The 17,226-nt window shown below is 36.5% G+C and overlaps 1 protein-coding gene across 1 annotated transcript; it reads left to right on the forward strand.

Moving 5' to 3' along the window:
- Nucleotides 1-5,008: 5,008 nt before the first annotated feature.
- On the forward strand, nt 5,009-5,947 carry LOC144616812 (olfactory receptor 6C74-like). The gene has a single exon (XM_078449180.1). The coding sequence runs from the start codon at nt 5,009-5,011 to the stop codon at nt 5,945-5,947; it is 939 nt and encodes a 312-aa protein (XP_078305306.1).
- The last annotated feature ends 11,279 nt before the right edge of the window (nt 5,948-17,226 follow it).

Below are 17,226 nucleotides of genomic sequence, written 5' to 3' on the forward strand. Positions count from 1 at the left end.
TGTATACATTATTTAGTGCTCATCATAAATGTACTCTTGATCCCTTCACCTATTTCACCCGTTCCCTATCCATCTCCCCTCTGGTGACCCTCTGTTTGTTCTCTAAAGAGCCTGTTTCTTGGTGTGTCTCTTTTTCTTTCTTTCTTTGTTTTGTTTCTTAACTTTCACATATGAGTGAAATCATATGGTATTTTTCTCCGACTTATTTTATTTAGAACAATATCTTCTGGATCCATCCATGTTGTTGCAATCGACAGGATTTCATTCATTTTGTGGCTGAATAATATTCTTTTATATTTACTACCTCTTCTTTATCTATTATCTATCAGTGGACACTTGGGCTGCTTCCATAATTTGGCTAAAGTACTACAATGAATATAGGGGTACATACATCCTTTTGAATTAGTGTTTTCATATTCCTTGGTGGAATTCCTGGATCATAGAGTAGTTCTATTTTTAATGTTTGAGGAAGCTCCAAACTGTTTCCCACAGTGGCTACATCAGTTTGCATTCCTACCAACAGTGCATGGGGGTTCTGTTTTTCTCCACATCCTCACTAGTACGTTTTTTCTTGTGTTTTTTATTTTAGTCAGGAAAAACACTTCCAAATGTCTTCCTCACTCGTATTTTGAGTCATAATGAAGCAGACAAATGTCACATGGCTAATGGCTTGAACAAATAGAACAAATTGGATTAAATACACTTAAGCAGTCCCTCCAAAACTAAGTTACTGAAGTGGGAGCTCTAAGGCTTACCAGCCAGCTGGAAGTTACATGGGAGGCTTGCTAACCTGTAATCTGAATGATGCACGCTTAATGTGGCTGCCAACCTCTAAAATTGTAAACTCTTTCTAGGAGACCTCATGCACTCTTGGGTTTATACTTCCTGTGTGAGGGCTGGACATTGGTTGGCATCTTGTTGGAAAACACCGTGGTACCTTGGGAGTAATAAGAGAGACCTGCAGGTTAATCAGAGAGGTTAACATAGGAACATGCTTAGGGGAATTTGCAGCTGAAGCCAAGTTGGTATAGAAATGAGGGGTGGATTTGGTGGAAGGAAATTCTGAAACATTTCCACATGTTGTGATAGCTTTTGTTCTGGACTCTGTTTTCAAGAATGTTTTGTAATAGATTTGGCCTATTTTTCCCCTTGGCAGTATATTAAAGACACTCTCTTCTAGTAGGGCAAAATTAAGCAGATTTTCTCTTCACAAGACTGAGAATTTCCTAACCTGGTGTTCCTCAGCTTTAAATGTAGGTGCATTGTGTAAATAACAATATCTATTAGGGTTAGGGCCCTTCCTTGAAGAGAATTTAGGGGTCAGGAGAACAGATGAGAACATGAAGCTCCTGCTTCCTGCTATATAATACATAATAAAGTTTTCTGTTGCTGACCTGGTAGGCTTGCCTCCCCATCAGTATCTATGAAATGATGGTGGGCCAACCTGTTAGACTCTAGGTAAAAGTTCAGACCCTTCTCGGGTTTTGATTAATACCATAGATTTGGTAGAGTGTAAGAAAGACAAATATCACATCATGGAACTCTTCTATGAAGTCACTGTGTTTCTTAGCTGGTAGGACCTGCGATGGTGTTAGGAACTTGGGTCTGCTGTCCCTTATTGAATGGCCAGTGTATTCCTCATGTGCTTGCTCATACTCATGGTTCCAAATGGTTTGCCATCCAACCTGCATCACAACAGTGTGAGGGACTAGCAGAGAGGAAGAGGAGGGCAAACCCCTCTTATCAAAGAACAATCAAAGGAAATTGCACAACATCTCCACTTATGTCCTTTGCTCATAATTTAGTCACATGGTCACAACCAGTTGCAAGGAAGGCTAGTTGTAGACAGAGACAAATATTCCATTAAATCAGAGAAAGTGGAGAATGCTTGGGTGTTATGAAATAATCAGTCTTAAGATCTATAAGATCGGATTGTAAAGACGATTTGGAGGAAAGACAATTCAGAATAAAAACAAAATGATTATATGGAATAAAATGTTAGGTATTTCAGGTGCAATTTTTTTCTATGACAGGTTAATAACTTCTCCAACTAATATTGTCACTTGTTATTATCAACTAAAATTTTCTTTTTTGACTTCTAGTTTGTTATCTATGTATTTAGGGTTTCAAAACACATCTGTGTGGAAGGGCAAACACACATTAGGGAAATCTATACTGAAAGCTTTGGAGACAGAGTTAAAAGCAGTTTTGAAAAAAAAGTATATAATTTATTTTTTTTAAGTATTTAGTGCCTAGGGAGAACTCGTGCATAATGTATAAATTTGTGACCCTTTGAGAATGGTCCTCTTGGATCTCATATCCTCTGGGGACTCCTCATAATCTTTAGATATTTTCTTGCAAGATACAGACAGCATAAATATTCAATGAGATCAAGTGCTGATGAATTTCATATGGCACTGTGAATAATACCAAGAAAAGCACTCAAAACATAAATAAATCAATTGTAGTGACAGGGAAATTTAATAGTCTAAAACTCTGGAAAAAAACCGCTTTAAAACCATTTACAAAGTTGCCATAAATAAGAAAATCAGTCACAGATTGTGGGGTAGAGGGAGAATCCTACAGAGAAGAATGGAATTATCACTGTGGTCTGTTCAGCATGATGATAAAAGAGTTAAATATTGAAGCAGAGATAATTTGCTGGAATAAATCTGTTTAATATCTTCAAAAAATGTGTTTGATTTTTAAAGTGCTTTTGGCAGACTGATTAGGACTCAAAAGGATGAAAAAATTGGTATGTCGAAAATTTAAAGGCCATATTTCCATTAGATTTGTTTTAACCCATTTTGTCTTATTTTTACCATTATGGTATTAACCTTATTTTTCTAACCTTCACATTTTGATTAAGGGGAAATCATGAAAAAAGACAGAATACAATGAAAATTTAGTTTTGAAAACCTTTACCTTTTTAAAATTTCACTAATATTCATAATATTTAACATAAGCTTGACTTCTAATGGTTTTGTAGTGTGAGCTTTGTTAATTTTTGTACAATATGTGTTGGGGATAGTTGGTGGGTGTAACTGTTGTAGTTGGACAAAGAAATAATCTGACATAGTAAAACTCTGATTTAGGTGTTTTAGATATAACATTCCTACAGTTGTTGCCTTTGGAGTAATTTGTGTAAATGAAGAAAAATTTATGACTAATCGTTTCACAATTATGTGAATGTAAGAGGAATGTCCAGGAAAAACAACCGCCCTTTCTTTTATACCCATATATGTCTACATTACTAACATGAATTTGACAACAGATCTTATTTTTTACCTACACTTTTAGATATAACTGGAAACAATGTTTATTTGTACTCTATGTTTATTTTTATTTATGTATATATCTTTGAAATCATATTCTATGTTTTAGAGATTGAAATAATTATATTGATATTCTCAAAACAGAAAACATTGTCTTATCTATGGTCCATTACTAAACCTTATTTATTTTATGTGTTTGATATTAAGGTACCAAGGAAAGAAATTTTCCTTAGAATCATTATTAAAAAAAGAAAAAAGCACAATAAGCTGTCCTATAATCATTGGTAGAAGTTGTTATTTTTCAGAGCACAACGTAGGGAAAAACATTCTTTCAAACTTAATCTTGGTGTCCAATTTGCTAGCTGTGCAAACCAGAACAATCTGATTGTCTCTAATATATGCCATATGTTGAGATGACTACTGTTATCTATAGTTAATATTTATTTAATTACATTTTAGCCAAACATTTGAATATCCTTATGATAGGGAAATACATGCCTCCTAAAATTTTGTCAACACTATTCTGTGATTCATTGTATTTGAAATTTACCAAATACTGTTCATCTCTTTTAAGCCATGCTGACCTCAAATTGTTCCTCTTTTCGTCTGTATTTTACAGGAAGATCAAAATGGTAAGTGTAAAGCATAGAAGCAGAGAGAGAAATTTCATGACAAATATTTTCTTATAATTTGTATTTATTAAAACTTACAAATTTACATATTTTTAATTTTAGGATTATTACTAATTTAAATGTCTTAATCTTCTTTCAATTTTTCTTACTAATTTAATTTCTTCCTTAAGCTCAATAACCTATTTCTAAAAATCCCTTCTATATCTCTAGGTTTCCATAAAGATTTATTTTTATCTTTCTCCCACTTCATATGAATTCCTGAACTCATATTTATATATTTCTATATGCTTCTATATCCATTACTCTCATTTTAATTTTTTTTTCATTTTTCAGAATCATAACTTAGAGAGGAAAACTGCAGTTTCTTATTAGACACACAAATATTACCAGAATATTCCTGCTGATTTTGTTTGGGAGTACAACGTGGGAAGAGTGGGAATGATAACAGAGTTTGATGGGATGGAAATACTACTAAGGACAGAAAATAAAACTACTCATGATGTTTCATATTCACTTATTGGAAACTGTATCTCATTAGCCATGAAAGTAAATGACAGAAGAATCAAGCATTTGAATTTGATTAAGTAAAATGGTAAAGTTATATAACCCTGTCTATTGATGATGGTGAGGTGTGTGTGTGTGTGTGTGTGGTGTATATTTTATGAAAACCATTTTCTGATATAATTTTAATGACAATAATCATTTTGGTTCTGAATGCAAAGCTCTTAATTGAATAAGAAATGGTATCCATCTCAGTTCTTGCTAAAATCAAGAGAGAATAAGCATTTGTGCATGCTTTAAAAGTCCTTCTAATTTCCCTCATATAAAAACAGTCAACAACCGCTATCATATCAATCATCGCTATCATTATTCTCTGGCAGAATTGCAAAGTAAACATAAAATTCTCTATCCAGATACTTTGGAAATGCAAAGTATTGTTCTTCCTGGCATAACCTCCTAAAATATGAATGGTGTTACTCTATCTGAAAGATTGCTTTCCTAATTTTACTTTAGACACTAGTTACCACTGCTATTTTCCCCTTAGGACTATCAATTTCTTTCTTTCTTTTCTATTTAGACCTGGAAAAGTAGAGGACAGTAATGGGAAATCACACACAAGTGACAGTGTTTATCCTGGCAGGTTTGACTGATGATCCACAGTTGAAAGTTGTGCTGTTTTTCTTCCTGCTTCTCACCTACCTGCTAAGTGTCACTGGCAATCTGCTCATCATCACACTCACCCTGGTGGATGTCACCCTCAAGACCCCCATGTATTTTTTCCTTCGGAATTTTTCCTTCCTAGAAATTTCCTATACTACCACATGCATTCCCAAATTGTTGGTTGCTATGGCAACTGGGAACAAAACCATTTCCTTTAATTGTTGTGTTACTCAAGTGTTTTTTGCCTTCCTTCTTGGTGCATCTGAATTTTACTTGCTGGCAGCCATGTCCTATGACCGCTATGTTGCCATCTGTAAGCCCCTGCATTACACAACCATCATGAGCAGTAAGATCTGCATGCAACTTGTCTTCTGTTGTTGGTTTGCTGGGTTTTTTGTCATCTTTCCACCTCTCCTCTTAGGCATAAACCTTGACTTCTGTGCCTCCAACGTTGTTGATCATTTCTACTGTGATACAACTCCCCTGCTGCAGATCTCCTGCTCAGACACACAGCTCTTAGAGACCATGGGATTCATTTCTGCATCAGTGACACTTGTGGTCACGTTGGTAATGGTGATAATATCATACAGCTTTATTGCATTAACAATTCTAAAAATCCCTTCAACTAATCAGAAGAAAAAGGCTTTTTCAACATGTTCCTCTCACATGATTGTGATATCTCTTTCTTATGGCAGCTGTATCTTCATGTACTTTAAGCCGTCAGTCAAACAAAGAATATCTTTTTCCAAGGGAATTGCAGTGCTCAATACCTCCATTGCCCCACTTTTAAATCCTTTCATTTACACTTTACGGAACCAGCAAGTGAAAAAAGCCTTCATGAACATGATACAAAGGGTTGTTTCTTTCTCAAGCAAATGAATATCCTGTTGCATAATGTATAATGCAAATGAACAAAGGAACCCCAATAATATCAATGAATCTAATTATAGCTTCCAATACATAGTTTCTTTCAATGTTTTCTGCTTTCATGTCTTTGATATTCATCTTTATACCTTCTCAAGCTATATTTACAAAAACAAATCTTTGTTCCAAAGAAGATAATTTTATTGATAACCTTTAACAGATATTTTTTCTCATCTCACTTCCATTTCCTATAAATATCTGAAAGAAATGGAGTTGAGATTTTCAATCGGTCTCTGTTGTCTTTGAATGCTAGTCAAGGATCAAAATATCTTTTTATTTACATTATACTTGATGTAACATACAACGTAAAGTATTACATCTTTATTTATTTTAGTTGAATGTACTTACAACTAATATTCATTTATAGTTTTTGTAATACTACCAAATTATTGCTGCATACTCTAACAAAATGAGAGGAAAATTTTGGCAGAGATTAAAGATTAGTGTTGATGCTCAAATTAGAAAATGTTGTCTATTTAAAAATTGTTCATGTGTCTAAGTAGATCCCTTAGAAATTAGTTTTTTAGTTTCTATTAGAAAATTGTTAGCATTTATAAGTGTATCAATTATAGGTGACAAAATGTGTTATTTCACTGCTATATTTTAAAAATTAATTATGAAGTTCAAACTTATTTGGTGTTTCTATGCTCAAAAAATCTCTTCAACAACATGGGATACTCTGGAGCTAACTGGAAACTATAAGTGTAATTTGGAAAACCAATGGTAACTCAGTGTATTTATTCTTTTCAGATTTTTATAGACATAAACATAGATAGTTATCCCAGTAAAATCAAAATAGTAGAATTAAAGTAAAACTTTACTTACAGATTTTTGAACTGTAGGTCAAAATTTAGAATTTCAGGGTTTCAAAACTTTTCTGTGTCATGGACAAAATGTAAAATATTAAATATAATACAAACATTTTCACAGTTACATATCATGTTTCATGTTTTTTAATAGAAATGTATGTGCATTAGGCGTTTTTTTTCATTTCTTTTTATCTTAACTATGGGTCTTGATTTGAATATTTTGAAAAATACACTCTAAATACTTCTGAACAGTTCATTAATGAACTGGATCTTAAAAGATATTTGAGTCATGAATTATTTCAGGAATAATAGTTAATGAAACCATTGATTACATTTTTTCTATGATCATTTATGTATATACTTTTTTTAAGTTTATTTCTTTATTATGAGAGAGCACACTAGTGAGCAGGAGAGGGGCAGAGAGACAGGAAAAGAGAGACTCCCAAGCAGACTCCATGCAGTCAGTGCAGAGCCAGACATGGGGCTCAAACTCTCAAACTGCAAGATCATGACTTGAGCTGAAATCAAGAGTTGGAGGCTTAACTGACAGAGCCACCCAGGCGTCCCTATACCTATACTGTTTATATTCTGAGAAAGCCGATCTAATGATCCAGGAGCATTATCTAATTTTAGAAATTAAAAAAGCACAGAAAAATAATAAAAGATACATATGACATATTGAGACAATCTAATAGAGTGAAGCCTAAGATTCTCAATGGTGTTTGTTGTTGTTTTAATTCTTTCATGTATCAATCCAAATGAGTTTGTGTTAGACACACTGTCCAAGCTAAGGCATTAATTTATCATTAAGTCATTCTAAAATGCTTTATTTATATATTTTAATGTCTGTCAACTGCTAGTTATTTACCATAGAGGATATTAACATTATTTTTTAAATTATTTTTTTAAATTTTTTTTTCAATGTATGAAATTTATTGTCAAATTGGTTTCCATACAACACCCAGTGCTCATCCCAAAAGGTGCCCTCCTCAATACCCATCACCCACCCTCCCTCCCACCCCCATCAACCCTCAGTTTGTTCTCAGTTTTTAACAGTCTCTTATGCTCTGGCTGTCTCCTACTCTAACCTCTTTTTTTTTTTTTCCTTCCCCTCCCCCATGGGTTTCTGTTAAGTTTCTCAGGATCCACGTAAGAGTGAAAACATATGGTATCTGTCTTTCTCTGTATGGCTTATTTCACTTAGCATCACAGTCTCCAGTTCCATCCACGTTGCTACAAAGGGCCATATTTTGTTCTTTCTCATTGCCCTGTAGTACTCCATTGTGTATATAAACCACAATTTCTTTATCCATTCATCAGTTGATGGACATTTAGGCTCTTTCCATAATTTGGCTATTGTTGAGAGTGCTGCTATAACATTGGGGTACAAGTGCCCCTATGCATCAGTACTCCTGTATCCCTTGGGTAAATTCCTAGCAGTGCTATTGCTGGGTCATAGGGTAGGTCTATTTTTAATTTTCTGAGGAACCTCCACACTGTTTTCCAGAGTGGCTGCACCAATTTGCATTCCCACCAACAGTGCAAGAGGGTTCCCGTTTCTCCACATCCTCTCCAGCATCTATAGTCTCCTGATTTGTTCATTTTGGCCACTCTGACAGGCTTGAGGTGATATCTGAGTGTGGTTTTGATTTGTATTTCCCTGACAAGGAGCGATGTTGAGCATCTTTTCATGTGCCTGTTGGCCATCCAGATGTCTTCTTTAGAGAAGTGTCTACTCATGTTTCCTGCCCATTTCTTCACTGGGTTATTTGTTTTTCGGGTGTGGAGTTTGGTGAGCTCTTTATAGATTTTGGATACTAGCCCTTTGTCCGATATGTCATTTGCAAACATCTTTTCCCATTCCATTGGTTGCCTTTTAGTTTTGTTGGTTGTTTGCTGTGCAGAAGCTTTTTATCTTCATAAGGTCCCAGTAGTTCATTTTTGCTTTTAATTCCCTTGCCTTTGGAGATGTGTCGAGTAAGAGATTGCTACGGCTGAGGTCAGAGAGGTCTTTTCCTGCTTTCTCCTCTAGGGTTTTGATGGTTTCCTGTCTCACATTCAGGTCCTTTATCCATTTTATTTTTGTGAATGGTGTGAGAAAGTGGTCTAGTTTCATTCTTCTTCATGTTGCTGTCCAGTTCTCCCAGCACCATTTGTTAGAGACTGTCTTTTTTCCATTGGATGTTCTTTCCTGCTTTGTCAAAGATTAGTTGGCCATACTTTTGTGGGTCTAGTTCTGGGGTTTCTACTCTATTCCATTGGTCTATGTGTCTGTTTTTGTGCCAATACCACGCTGTCTTGATGATTACAGCTTTGTAGTAGAGGCTAAAGTCTGGGATTGTGATGCCTCCTGCTTTGGTCTTCTTCTTCAAAATTACTTTGGCTATTCAGGGCCTTTTGTGGTTCCATATGAATTTTAGGATTGCTTGTTCTAGTTTCGAGAAGAATGCTGGTGCAACTTTGATTCGGATTGCATTGATTGTGTAGATAGCTTTGGGTAGTATTGACATTTTGACAATATTTATTCTTTCAATCCATGAGCGGGGAATGTCTTTCCATTTCTTTATGTCTTCTTCAATTACCTTCATAAGCTTTCTATAGTTTTCAGCATACAGATCTTGTACATCTTTGATTAGATTTATTCCTAGGTATTTTATGCTTCTTGGTGCAATTGTGAATGGGATCAGTTTCTTCATTTGTCTTTCTGTTGCTTCATTGTTAGTGTATAAGAATGCAACTGATTTCTGCACATTGATTTTGTATCCTGCAACTTTGCTGAATTCATGTATCAGTTCTAGCAGACTTTTGGTGGAGTCTATCGGATTTTCCACGTATAGTATCATGTCATCTGCAAAAAGTGAAAGCTTGACTTCATCTTTGCCAATTTTGATGCCTTTGATATCCTTTTGTTTTCTGATTGCTGATGCTAGAACTTCCAACACTATGTTAAACAACAGCGGTAAGAGTGGGCATCCCTGTCGTGTTCCTCATCTCAGGGAAAAAGCTCTCAGTTTTTCCCCATTGAGGATGATGTTAGCTGTGGGCTTTTCATAAATGGCTTTTATGGTCTTTAGGTATGTTCCTTCTATCCCGACTTTCTCAAGGGTTTTTATTAAGAAAGGGTGCTGAATTTTGTCAAAGGCCTTTTCTGCATCGATTGATAGGATCATATGGTTCTTATCTTTTCTTTTATTAATGTGATGTATCACATTGATTTGTGAATGTTGAACCAGCCCTGCATCCCAGGAATGAATCCCACTTGATCATGGTGAATAATTCTTTTTATATGCTGTTGAATTCGATTTGCTAGTATCTTATTGAGAATTTTTGCATCCATATTCATCAGGGATATTGGCTTGTAGTTCTCTTTTTTTACTGGGTCTCTGTCTGGTTTAGGAATCAAAGTAATACTGGCTTCATAGAATGAGTCTGGAAGTTTTCCTTCCCTTTCTATTTCTTGGAATAGCTTGAGAAGGATAGGTATTATTTCTGCTTTAAACGTCTGGTAGAACTCCCCTGGGAAGCCATCTGGTCCTGGACTCTTATTTTTTGGGAGATTTTTGATAACCGGTTCAATTTCTTTGCTGGTTATGGGTCTGTTCAAGCTTTCTATTTCCTCCTGATTGAGTTTTGGAAGGTGTGGGTGTTTAGGAATTTGTCCAGTTCTTCCAGGTTGTCCAGTTTGTTGGCATATAATTTTTCATAGTATTCCCTGATAATTGCTTGTATCTCTGAGGGATTGGTTGTAATAATTCCATTTTCATTCATGATTTTATCTGTTTGGGTCATCTCCCTTTTCTTTTTGAGAAGCCTGGCTAGAGGTTTGTCAATTTTGTTTATTTTTTCAAAAAACCAACTCTTGGTTTCGTTGATCTGCTCTACAGTTTTTTTACATTCTATATTATTTATTTCTGCTCTGATCTTTATTATTTCTCTTCTTTTGCTGGGTGTAGGCTGCCTTTGCTGTTCTGCTTCTATTTCCTTTAGGTTTGCTGTTAGATTTTGTATTTGGGATTTTTCTTGTTTCTGGAGATAGGCCTGGATTGCAATGTATTTTCCTCTCAGGACTGCCTTCGCTGCATCCCAAAGCATTTGGATGGTTGTATTTTCATTTTTGTTTGTTTCCATATATTTTTTGATTTCTTCTCTAATTGCCTGGTTGACCCACTCATTCTTTAGTAGGGTGTTCTTTAACCTCCATGCTTTTGGTTTGTCCAGACTTTTTCCTGTGGTTGATTTCAAGCTTCATAGCATTGTGGTCTGAAAGTATGCATGGTATAATTTCAATTCTTGTATACTTATGAAGGGCTGTTTTGTGACCCAGTATATGACCTATCTTGGAGAATGTTCCATGTGTACTCGAGAAGAAAGTATATTCTGTTGCTTTGGGATGCAGAGTTCTAAATATATCTGTCAAGTCCATCTGATCCAATGTATCATTCAGGGCCCTTGTTTCTTTATTGACCGTGTGTCTAGATGATCTATCCATTTCTGTAAGTGGGGTGTTAAAGGCCCCTGCAATTACCACATTCTTATCAATAAGGTTGCTTATGTTTATGAGTAATTGTTTTATATATTTGGGGGCTCCCGTATTCGGCGCATAGACATTTATAACTGTTAGCTCTTCCTTATGGATAGACCCTGTAATTATTATATAATGCCCTTATTCATCTCTTGTTACAGCCTTTAATTTAAAGTCTAGTTTGTCTGATATAAGTATGGCTACCCCAGCTTTCTTTTGGCTTCCAGTAGCATGATAAATAGTTCTCCATCTCCTCACTCTCAATCTAAAGGTGTCCTCAGATCTAAAATGAGTCTCTTGTAGACAGCAAATAGATGGGTCTTGTTTTTTTATCCATTCTGATACCCTATGTCTTTTGGTTGGGACATTTAGTCCATTTACATTCAGTGTTATTATAGAAAGATACGGGTTTAGAGTCATTGTGATGTCTGTATGTTTTATGCTTGTAGTGATGTCTCTGGTACTTTGTCTCACAGGATCCCCCTTAGGATCTCTTGTAGGGCTGGTTTAGTGGTGATGAATTCCTTCAGTTTTTGTTTGGGAAGACCTTTATCTCTCCTTCTATTCTAAATGACAGACTTGCTGGATAAAGGATTCTCGGCTGCATATTTTTTTCTGTTCATCACATTGAAGATCTTCTGCCATGCCTTTCTGGCCTGCCAAGTTTCCAAAGAGAGATCAGTCACAAGTCTTATAGGTCTCCCTTTATATGTTAGGGCATGTTTATCCCTTGCTGCTTTCAGAATTTTCTCTTTATCCTTGTATTTTGCCAGTTTCACTACGATATGTCATGCAGAAGATCGATTCAAGTTACGTCTGAAGGGAGTTCTCTGTGCCTCTTGGATTTCAATGCCTTTTTCCTTCCCCAGCTCAGGGAAGTTCTCAGCTATAATTTCTTCAAGTACCCCTTCAGCACCTTTCCCTCTCTCTTCCTCCTCTGGGATACCAATTATGCGTATATTATTTTTTTTTAGTGTATCACTTAGTTCTCTAATTTTCCCCTCATACTCCTGGATTTTTTTATCTCTCTTTTTCTCAGCTTCCTCTTTTTCCATAACTTTATCTTCTAGTTCACCTATTCTCTCCTATGCCTCTTCAATCCGAGCCGTGGTCATTTCCATTTTATTTTGCATGTCGTTTAAAGCATTTTTCAGCTCCTCCTGACTGTTCCTTAGTCCCTTGATCTCTGTAGCAAGAGATTCTCTGCTGTCCTCTATACTGTTTTCAAGGCCAGCGATTAATTTTATGATTATTCTAAATTCACTTTCTGTTATATTATTTAAATCCTTTTTGATCAGTTCATTAGCTGTTGTTATTTCCTGGAGGGGAATTTTTTGAGGGGAATTCTTCCTTTTGGTCATTTTGGATAGTCCCTGGAGTGGTGAGGACCTGCAGGGCACTTCCCCTGTGCTGTGGTGTATAACTGGAGTTGGTGGGCGGGGCCGCAGTCTGACCTGATGTCTGCCCCCAGCCCACCTCTGGGGCCACAGTCTGACTGGTGTGTGCCTTCTCTTCCCCTCTCCTAGGGGTGGGATTCACTGTGGGGTGGCTTGGTCCGTCTGGGCTACTTGCACACTGTCAGGCTTGTGGTGCTGGGGATTTGGCATTAGCTGGGGTGGGTAGGCAAGGTGCACGGGGGGCAGGAGGGGCAGGCTTAGCTCACTTCTCCTTAGGTGATCCACTTCAGGAGGCGCCCTGTGGCAGCGGGAGGGAGTCAGACCCGCTGCGGGAGGGTTGGCTCCGCAGAAGCACAGCGTTGCGTGTTTGCACGGAGGAAGCAAGTTCCCTGGCAGGAACCGGTTCCCTTTGGGATTTTGGCTGGGGGATGGGCGAGGGAGATGGCGCTGGCGAGCGCATTTGTTCCCCGCCAAACTGAGCTCTGTGGTCCCGGGGCTCCGCAACTCTCCCTCCCTTTGTCCTCCAGCCTTCCCGCTTTCTGAGCAGAGCTGTTAACTTATGACTTCCCAGATGCTAAGTCCCGCTTGCTGTTGGAACACACTCTGGCCCCTCCGCTTTTCAAGCCAGACTTCGGGGCTCTGCTTGGCCGGGGGGCCGCCCCTCCAGCCCGGCTCCCTCCCACCAGTCCGTGTAGTGTGCACCGCCTCACTGCCCTTCCTACCCTCCTCCGTGGGCCTCTCGTCTGCGCTTGGCTCCAGAGACTCCATTCTGCTAGTCTTCTGGTGGTTTTCTGGGTTATTTAGGCAGGTGTAGATGGAAAGTTTATAGCAATACAGGTCTATCTCAAGAAGCAAGAAAAAATCTCAAACAACTAATATTACATCAAAATAGGAATAAATAAGACATAAACCCAGGGGAAGGAGAAAATAATACAGATTAGAGCAGAAATAAACAAAATAGAAACTAAAAAAATAGAGACTGGGTCTTTGAAAAGATCAATAAAATGGATAAACCTTCAGTTAGACTCAAAAAAAAGAGGACTCAAACAAAATCACAAAAGCAAGAGGAGAAACAGCAACTGACACTACGGAAATACAAAGAATTATAAAAGAATATTATGAAAAATTATGTCAAAATATTGGACAACCTAGAATAAATGTATAAATTCTTAGAAACATATAAGCCACCAAAACTGAAACCAGAGGAAAATTTGAACTGATAAATTACCAGCAATGAAATTGAATTGATAATCAAAAAAACAAAAACAAAAAAACCCAACAAACAAAGTCAAGGACCAGATGGCTTCAATTCTACCAAACATTTAAAGAAGAGTTAATACCTATTCTCAAAATTTTCCAAGAAACAGGAGAGGAAAAAAAGCTTCCATATTCGTTCTATGAGGTCAGCATTACTCTGATACCAATACCAGATAAAGACATTAAAAAAAGAAAACTAGGCCAATATCTCTGATGAACATAGATGCAAAAATCCTCAACAAAATATTAGCAAACCAAACCCAAAAATACATTTAAATAATTATTCACCATGATCAAGTGGGATTCTTTCCCCTGAGATACAAGGGTAGTGCAAAGCAATCAATATGTTATATCACATTAACAAAAGAAAGGATAAAAATCATATAATCATTTTAATAAATGTAGAAAAAGCATCTATTTGACAAAGTATAATATTCATTCATGATGAAAACCCTCAACAAGGTAGGTGTGAAAGGAACATACCTCGATAAAATAAAGGTCATATATGAAAAACTCACAGCTAACATCATAGTCAATGGAGATAAACTGAGAGCTTTTCCCCTAAGGTCAGGAATAAGACAAGGATGTCCATTCTCACCACTTTTATTCAACATAGTACTAGCAGTCCTAGCCATAGCAATCAGACAAGAAAAAGGAATAAAAAGAATCTAAGTTGGTAAAGAAGAAGTAAAACTCACTACTTGCAGATGACATACTATATAGAGAAAACCCTAAAGACTCCACCAAAAAACTACTAGAACTGATAAATGAATTCAGTAAGAAAACAGGATACAAAATCAATGCACAGAAATCTGTTGCATTTCTATACACCAATAATGAAGCAGTAGAAAGAGAAATTAAGAAAACAAACCCATTTAGGGGCACCTGGGTGGCTCAGTCAGTTGAGCATCGGACTTCAGCTCTGGTCATGATCTCACAGTTCATGGGTTTGAGCCCTGCATCAGGCTCTGTGCTGACAGCTTGCTCAGAGCCTGGAGCCTGCTTCAGATTCTGTGTCTCCTTCTCTCTCTGCCCCTCCCCCGCTCACACTTTGTCTCACCCTGTTACTCAAAAATAAGTAAATGTAAAAAAAAAACATTAAAAGAAAAGAAAAGAAACCCATTTACAATTACACCAAAAAATAAATAAATAAATAAAATACCTAGGAAAAAACTTAACCAAAGAGGTAAAAGACCTGTACTCTGAAAACTATAAAACAATGGTGAAAGAAATTGAAGATGACACAAATTGAAAGATATACCATGCTCATTGCCTGAAAGAACAAATATTGTTAAGATGTCTATAGTACCCAAAGCAATCTACACATTTAATGCAATACCTATCAAAATACCAACAGCATTTTTCACAAAACTAAAACAAGCAATCCTAAAATTTGTAAGGAACCACAAAAATAAAAAAACCCAAATAGCCAAAGAATCTTGAAAAAGAACAAAATCAGAGATATTACAATTCCAGACTTCAAGTTACATTAAAAAGCTAGCTACTAATCAAAACCATAGGGTACTGGAAGAAAAGTAGACACCTAGATCAATAGAACAGAATAAAGAGCCCAGAAGTAAACACATGATTCAATAACTCTTTGACAAAAAGAAGCAAAAATATGCACTGGGAAAAAATGGGAAAAACTTCACCAATGGTGCTGGGAAAACTGGAAAGCTACATGCAAACCACTTTCTTACACCAAACACAAAGGTAAACTCAAAATAGATTAAAGACCTAAATGTAAGACATAAAACCATAAAGTTCCTAAAAGAGAGAACAGGTAATAATTTCTCTGGCATTGGTTGTAGCAACATTTTTCTAGATATGTCTCATGACATAAGAAAACAAAAGGAAAAATCATGTTAGGATGGCTAAAAACAAAAACTAAAGAAACAATAAGTACTGTTGCTGATGTGGAGAAAAAGGGACCTTCATGTGCTATTGGTGGAAATGCAAACTGGTGCAGCCACTGTCGAAGACAGTATATATGGAAGTTTCTTAAAAAATTAAAAGTTGTGGGGTGCTTGAGTGGCTTAGTCAGTTGACTCTTGATTTCGGCTTAGGTCATGATCCCAGGGTTGTAGGATTGAGCCCCACACACTCTGTACGGATACAAAGCCTGCTTGATATTCTCTCTCTCTCTCTCTCTCTCTCTCTCTCTCTCTCTCTTTCCTTCTGCCCGCCCCTCCCTCCATCTCTAAAAAAAAAAAAAAAAAATAGAACTACCATAAGATCCATTAATTCCACTACTGGACATTGACCCAAAGAATATGAAAATACCAATTTGAAAAGATACATGCACCCCTATGTTTCTGAGGCATTATTTACAATAGCCAAAACGTAGGAGCAGCCCAAGTGTCCATGGATAGATGAATAAAGAAGGTGTATGTGTGTATATATATAAATATACATGTGATGAAATATTAGTTAGCCATAAAAGAGAATAAAGTCTTGCCATTTTCATCAACATGGATGAGTCTAGAGAGTATAATGCTAAGCAAAATAAGTCAGTCAGAGAAAGACAAATACCATTTGATCTCACTCATGTGGAATTTAAGCAACAAAACCAATGAAGAAAGAAAAAAAAAAGACAAACCAAAAACAGACTCTTAACTATAGATAACAAAGTGATGGTTACCAGAGGGGAGGTGGGTGAGGGGATGAATGAAATAGATGAAGGGATCAAGAGTACATTTATCATGGTGAGCACTGAGTAATACATACAATTGTTGAATCAGTATATTGTACACCTGAAACAAATACAACATTGTATGTTAACTACACTGGATTAAAAATTTTTAAGTGTGCTTATAGTCAACTTAAAGAAAAAACAAAGAAAAAGGAAAAAAAGAATTTACAACCAACAAGAATTTCAACATTCTTGAAAGTGAAGGAAAGACAGGGACGCCTGGGTGGCTCAGTTGGTTAAGCATCTGACATTGGCTCAGGTCATGATCTCTCAGTCTGTGGGTTTGAGCCCCACGACCAGCTCTGTACTGACAGCTCAGAGCCTGGAGCGTGCTTCGGATTCTGCGTCTCCCTCTCTTTCTTCCCCTTCCTTGCTTGCACTCTCTCTATCTCTCTCAAAAATAAATAAACATTACAAAAAAAACTTAAAAAAAAAAAAGAAAGTGAAAGAAAGACTAGGGAACTATTCCAAATTAAAGGAGACTAAAACATGGTAATTAAAGTAACATGCAATTCTAAATTGAATTTTTTTTGTATAAAGAAAATTTTTAGACAATT

This window comes from Panthera onca, chromosome B4, assembly GCF_046562875.1.
Source record: "Panthera onca isolate mPanOnc1 chromosome B4, mPanOnc1 haplotype 2, whole genome shotgun sequence".
Classification (NCBI taxonomy): Eukaryota; Metazoa; Chordata; class Mammalia; order Carnivora; family Felidae; genus Panthera; species Panthera onca.